Source organism: Quercus robur, chromosome 8, assembly GCF_932294415.1.
Source record: "Quercus robur chromosome 8, dhQueRobu3.1, whole genome shotgun sequence".
Classification (NCBI taxonomy): Eukaryota; Viridiplantae; Streptophyta; class Magnoliopsida; order Fagales; family Fagaceae; genus Quercus; species Quercus robur.
In genome coordinates, this window is record NC_065541.1 from 65,595,707 (window position 1) to 65,602,615 (window position 6,909).

General features: G+C 34.0%; 1 protein-coding gene across 1 annotated transcript; it reads left to right on the forward strand.

Annotated features, from left to right (window-relative positions):
• The first annotated feature begins 2,991 nt into the window (after nt 1–2,991).
• LOC126697744 (probable 1-aminocyclopropane-1-carboxylate oxidase) lies at nt 2,992–5,545 on the forward strand. Its single transcript, XM_050394839.1, has 2 exons — nt 2,992–3,957; nt 5,047–5,545. The coding sequence occupies exons 1-2, from the start codon at nt 3,142–3,144 to the stop codon at nt 5,356–5,358; spliced, it is 1,128 nt and encodes a 375-aa protein (XP_050250796.1). The 5' UTR covers nt 2,992–3,141; the 3' UTR covers nt 5,359–5,545.
• Nucleotides 5,546–6,909: the final 1,364 nt, after the last annotated feature.

Sequence of the window (6,909 nt, forward strand, 5' to 3'; positions counted from 1 at the left end):
CATGTTAGAAAGTAGGTTGTTTCAATCAACCAAGTTTGAACCTAAATAGCTAGAATCTTACTTCTAGTTATATTCTGTCACAGTCCTTCGCATGGTTCTTTATCTCGAAAAATATTACCCACTGCAATTATATGATCATGTAGATTAAGTTATTTATTTGTGTTATGTTCTAAAAAGCAGAAAAACATAGTTTGATTTACTAGTATCTTTCTCTAATTGAAAATATCTTGATTGTTCAAAAACAAGATACAAACCAATATTTATGATTAAATTAGTATTATGCATGTACAAATCATTATGAAAACAAAAATTATGACAAAATAATTAATAAACTTTTTTTAGAAACTTTCGGTAATAAAATGTAAATCAAAAAAGTACTTTGAAAGTTTTGAAACTTTGGCAATAGAGTACAAGACTCAAGTATAGAAGTTCTTAACATTTTTTCCACGTAACCTTACTTAACTTAAAGAAAGTAAATCTCTATTTCCATTTTTCTTCCCTCTTGTCAATTTTTAGGTTGAGACCAAGAGGGCCACGGCCCCATCTTTGACTTTGAGAGGGAGAGAGATATTTATATATATAAATGTTGATTTATTAATATCATTCTTTAAATAAAAAATGTTGGTTGACACGTCCCATATATAAGTGGAACTAGACATCACAATCCATATAAAAGACTATGCAATATTAGTGTATATATATAGTTTCTCTCAAATATATATATTGTCTTGCGCTGAACATGCTGGATTGATGGACATTGCAACTAGAGCAGTTGTTGAGTTATGAGCATTCAAAGATAGATTATAGCTAGCTTTAACTACGGGGATTACAATTTAGATATTGAATTGGATGTTGAAGTTGAATTTATTTGATCAGGAATTCCATATCAACTAGTAATGATCACTTTGAATCTAATTATTTTGATTTTCAGATTGTTGATCAATCAATTCTACCATTGTCAATTAATTTCACCATTCCTTCCGAGAATATAATCAATGTGGGAATGCTCTAAGCAAGATATGAGATACCATCAACTTAATTTTTTTTTAGTTGGCCTCTCAATGATATTTTAGACTTATATTCTACAATTCCGTGTTTCTCGTTGATTAATTGGACAAAATATAAATAATAAAAAATGCTGGTCCCTCATTTTTTTTATTTCTAAATTAAGAGTAGTCTCTGAATTGAATCATTACTAGTTGCTTGCCACACCAAATATAAATAAATATTTGAAAAATTCAAAGGATATATTCTACGTTTTCTATAGATAATGCTGAACGCACCTATGACCTAGCACATGCTTTCGTCCACAAAAAAATAAAAATAAAAATAAAAAAATAATAGAGCCCATCCGTGCAACTAAAATCTGCAACAAGCAGAGGCACAACTTTCCCTCACAACAAGGGAGCAGACTGCCACTACACCTGCAAAAAGTTACGAATTTTTTTGACCAACAAAATTAGAATAAATCACATGCTGCATTGCATTCCACCAGAGTAGTTTTGATCTAGATAAAATTCTAGCTTCTTCTTCTTCTTCTATCCTATCCTAACCAAAAAGAAAGCAGCATTTAATTTTACCCCCATCGTAATTAATAGTTAAAGTTTACTTACATTCCCATGCACAACCTCATCTTTTGGATCAAAGCTGGATTTACCACAAACTATTAAATTATCCTTCTTCTTTTCCACTGTAAGTATGTGTTTACTAGCCTCTTTGAATACCGATTAATTCATAAATAAATGTAATTCTATATATAAAATTGGATATTTATAGAGAGAAAAATCAGTTCGAATGACACCAAGATATATTAAAACCTGTTTAGATCACACTGATTTTGAGTGATATCACTCAGTTTTCATCATTAAGTTTCCAAAACATGTGGGTCCCACAAAAAATCTTGTGTTTGGTTTGGTTTTGAGTACTTGTTTCCATCACTCAAAACTCAAAAAATTGAGTTTGAGTGATGGAATTTGGAAATAACATTTAAGTGTTTTCAAAAACTGAGAACTGATTTTCAGTGGGTGGGGTCCACAGTTTTGGCAAAAAAATTGAATTATTAGAATGAGATATGTGACGGAGTTTTTAAACCAAACAAGTGTTTTGCAGCTTTTGAGTGAATGTGAGGTTTGAGTTAAGAGTTATTAGTTTTGGGTTTGAGTTAACAATTTTGAAAACTGAGTTATGAAAACTGAGCTATTTTTAAACTAAACTGAGCTATTTAAAACATCATTGATCACTTGAGATTTTGAAAAATAAAGAAAAAGAGAAGCTTTTTCTTATAGAGCTTTCTTAGGAGCTTCCAACTCTTTTTGAAAATAGATTATTTGATATGTACAACTTACATTTCAAATTTTTTTGAAAATAGATTATTTGAAAGAAAAAAAAAAAGTTGAACTTAAAAAAAGTAGAAAATCTTGAAGAAAAAAAAAAGTGGATTCAAACATGATTAAGATTCATTCATCTACTATTACAACTTTTGTTGTAAATCTAATATGGACAATTGTGTTTATAACTTTAGTCACAATTTTGATAGGATTAATTGTGAATAGTTTCTTATCATTTATATGTAAACTCGTTTTTTTTTTCCATTATGCATAATTTAACTCATCATAATTATGATAAAATTTATGTTTTTACCTACTTTTTTCTTCTTCTTCTTTTTTGGGGTTAAAAAGACACAAAACCTAGTACCACCAAAAATTGTGCAACTCTGATCAATTATGTAAATTCATATAAAAATGATAAACAACTCTATCAATGACGGTAAAACTTGTGATTTTTTATATATATAATTCTAGAATTACTCGAAAAGAAAGGAAAGCAATGTTAAAGCAGTAACTTTGCTTTTCTTGGTAATGGTGCAGTCTCCAATAATGCAAATGTAGCAATTTTGTAGTTTTTGGTAACTCATGATGGCCCACAAATGACGCAACATACACTTGCCTAGGCTAGCTTAACTCACATATGTGATATGCCCGACATAAACATCATGGAAAGAAGAGTTCTTATCATCTTTCTTGCTGTCCTGTCTGTACAACAGGTCTCATTTTGTGGTGTGTGTGTGTATTTATATACTACAAAATCACATATCATCTCTCTTTCTTTCTTGCTTTCTCTTTCAAACCAAACCGATCCATCATGACCTCCTCAACTCACAAACATCAACCACATCAATTACCAAACATGTACGGCGCCGCAGCCCCGCCGCCTACGCCCTCGGCGCAGCCTAACATTCCCCTGCCCACGTCAGACGCCGCCGACGCACTCTCCATTCTCCTCCACCGTCTCCCCTCCCCCACCCTCACTCTCCCCACGCGCCGCTCACCCCCCGCCACGTGCCCTCCCACTCTCTCTCTGAATAACAACACTACTACAGCTCCTACTCTACTCGATGACCTGCTCTCCGCCTCGTCGCAACTCGGGTTCTTCCAACTCACCGATCATTCCCTCCCTTCCCAACTCGCTCGCTCGGCCGAGTCTGACTCGCTCGCTCTCTTTGACCTTCCTAAGGACAAGAAAGAATCGTCGTTTCCCAAGAACTGGCCTTTCGGCTACGAAGGTGCCGACGAGGACGACGACGAAGAACGCGGCGAGTCGTTCCGGTTGGACTCGTCGTGTTCGACTGAGTCAACCGAGTCGGCTTCGTTGGACTCGTTGCGCGAGTTCACTCTTGCTATGGAGAAGCTCGGGGTGAGGATCGTTGAACTGCTTTGTAGTGCAGTTGGGTTTGAGAATCCTATAAGGGAGGATCCGACCCGGTTTTGTTCACTTATGTGGATTACTGAAGGTGTACCCGGTAATAAACCGGTGTTATCGGGTGGGTTTTACCCGTATATTGTGGGTCTACAGTATCAAATCAGGTGCCAGAAGTATTCACTGTTGGCGGATTCGGGTTGGGTTTCTGTATCGCCCCAAGTGGACTCGGTTATGGTAACGCTTGGTGACATTGCTCATGTGAGTTTTTATATTTTTATTTGCTCATGTGAGTTTTTATATTTTTGTTTTACTTGGAAATAGCTTTGCACATTTACCCTATTAAACTACAACAAGTCCATAACACAATTTTTGCGAATTAAGCTTATCTTTCATGGGAAAAATTGTGACAAAATTTGTACAGTATTTTAGAATTTTTTTTATAGGGTATTTTAGACTTATTGTATTGATTATTACTACAACATTTCTAATATATATGACACTTCCACAGGTTGACGAAATGAGCATATTGAAAATTGTAAATTTTTACAATTTAAATGAATCGATTTAGATGTGATAAAAAAAAATTAAAAAAAAAAAGTGAATATATTATAAGTTATTTTTTAATGATGGTTTTTCTCAAAAGTTGTGTCGGATTAAAAAATAATATACATACAACATAAGGCATAAACCTTAACTCAATTTATGTTACTTGCAACCATGATTCTATTGGATGATATGGGATGATAAACACAATGAATATGCAAGCATAGGTTAGCGTTCCCAACATACTTTAATGATGATTTGAATGATGAACCTAAAATATTGTTTTACGAACCTAATATGCTGAATCTTGTTTTCCTATTATCATTGTATAAAATATGCTTATGCCATGTTTGAAACAATTTAGCATGCTTGTGTTAGCACGAAATGGCAAACTTAGGTACATTTGTCAAGTATTACACCTTATATTTTTCAATTAAGTTCAATAATACAAACCAATGAATCACATTCAATGAATCACGTTATTGAATTGATTTTCCTTGAAAAAATATAACAGTTGTTGTGATTCATTGGTCAATGTAAACACATTGTTGAATTTGATTAGAACCTGAGATATAGTTGTGCCTACATTCCAAAGGAGATTTATTTAGGTATTGGATAATTACATGTCTTTTTTGATTTGTGGATCATATTGTTTTCTCCTCTAATGAAGATTGTGTTGTTTGTATGTAGTTGTTTGTATGTAGATTGTGTTGCATTGCATCTTAGAAGTTAGAACTTATCTTAAGCTTTCTAACCAAGTCAAATTTGTTGGATTTTCTCCCAATTGGAATGAATGCATCATAGGTGTGGAGCAATGGCAAGTTAAAGAAAGTGAGAGGGAAACCAGTGGCACATTTGGGAGATACCAACAACACTCGCTGCATATCAATGTCTCTGTTGGTCACTCTTCCTACAGACAGTACAATTTCTCCTCTCCTACCCAAGCTAGTTGGTAGCAATGATGATGAAATCGAAAAAGATGAAGAACAAAGTGATGGTAGCTCGGGCGAGCGGGAAGAGAGATTGTTCAACTCCTTTTCTTTCGAGGATTATGCATGGAGAGTTTATCATGAACGCATCCTCTTCAAAGACCCGCTTGATAGATATCGTATTTAGAAGTCTCAACTTCTTGTCACCTTTTGTGTTTTAGCATTCCCTGTCAGCTGTTTTCTAATGATGTTAGAGTGCTAGTACTACACATTATGCTTTCAGATTTCAATTATGTTTATTAAAGAGATGTCATACAATGAAAGTCATCATGTTATGAATTCAATTTGAATTACCTTTCCCCAACCCCCCCCCCCCCCCCCCAAAAAAAAAAAAAAAAAAAAACTCAATTTGATTGATGAGAAAATACAATGAAAGTTGATCATTCTTTTTTTCTTCCAGATTTTGAATTTGTTTTAACATTCAGTCTTGGTTGGTTGTTCCTTACTGCTTAGTGAATTTAATGTAGATGTCCTCCCATCCCATGTACAGTTTTTGAATCTTTAATTAAAAGTAAAAAACATTTGTAGGTTCTAATTAGCTTAATTAGTAAAATCTCTAATGGTTGAATAAGAGATCTAAAATTCAATTCTCACCTACACCAGTATTTTAGTCTGATGATAACAGTCATCATCAAAAGCGAACATCATAAGTTGAAACTTTAAAAAAAACAAAAAACAAAAAAGTAAGAAACATTTGAGCCATGAAAATTGAAACCTTCGTCAACCCTCAAAAGGTTGAAGGGCTCTCACATACATTTTTAGATGGGCCATCATATTTTTTTAAGCGGCATCTTCAAAATTTGGGTGGCCCTTGGGCCTCAGGAAGTAACTGTCTCTCCTTACCAATTGTTCCATTTTGTCAAGCCTGTCCTTTAATTTCTTCCCACTATCAGACAATATCGGCTTTGTTCCTCGCCCCCTAGTCTTTTGGGCCTTCCATCTGGGATCCTCATGCTTGTTCAAAGTCTTTGCCTTGTATATAAGTGTTGGCATAAGGCATTCGTTTCTAGATTATGACTATAGTATTTAGGGGCTCCTTGAGCTTAGTCATGGGCTTGGTTGCAATCCCTAGTTGTGTTGGATTTGTATAATGGAAAAATAGGTTGGAGTATTAGAGCAATTGTATCAGTCTGTGCAAAATTTTCTGTCTATTTTAGCATAAGAACCCACTTTTTCTATTTTACATAACCACTTATCCAAAACTCTCACATCAGTTCAGTGGCAACTCCAGAAAATTTTATCAGGGTATTCCTCAACAAGCATGAATTGCACAATTTAATAAAAAGAAAATTTTATATATTGACAACAACAACAATAAAAAAAAACACGCAAATACATAAAATTTACAATTGTCTTCTATGAGTTTTCATATTTCGAAATCGTTGCATGATAGTCTCATTATCAATGCTACAAGCTACATCTTTTTCAATATACACAATCAAGCAATCATTCATCCACTGATCTCCCATTCGATTGCGCAGTTCATTTTTTATATATTTCATTACTGAAAAACTTCTTTCTGCTGTTGCAATAGAAATTGGAAGGGTCAAAGCTAATTTCACAAGCAAATAGACTAAGGGATAAGTCTCATGCTTCCTTGTGCTCACTAACTTTTTAGCAAGTTCACTAACTCCTTGAAACTCTAAAAAGAAGTCGTTGCTACGCATATCAAAAATGT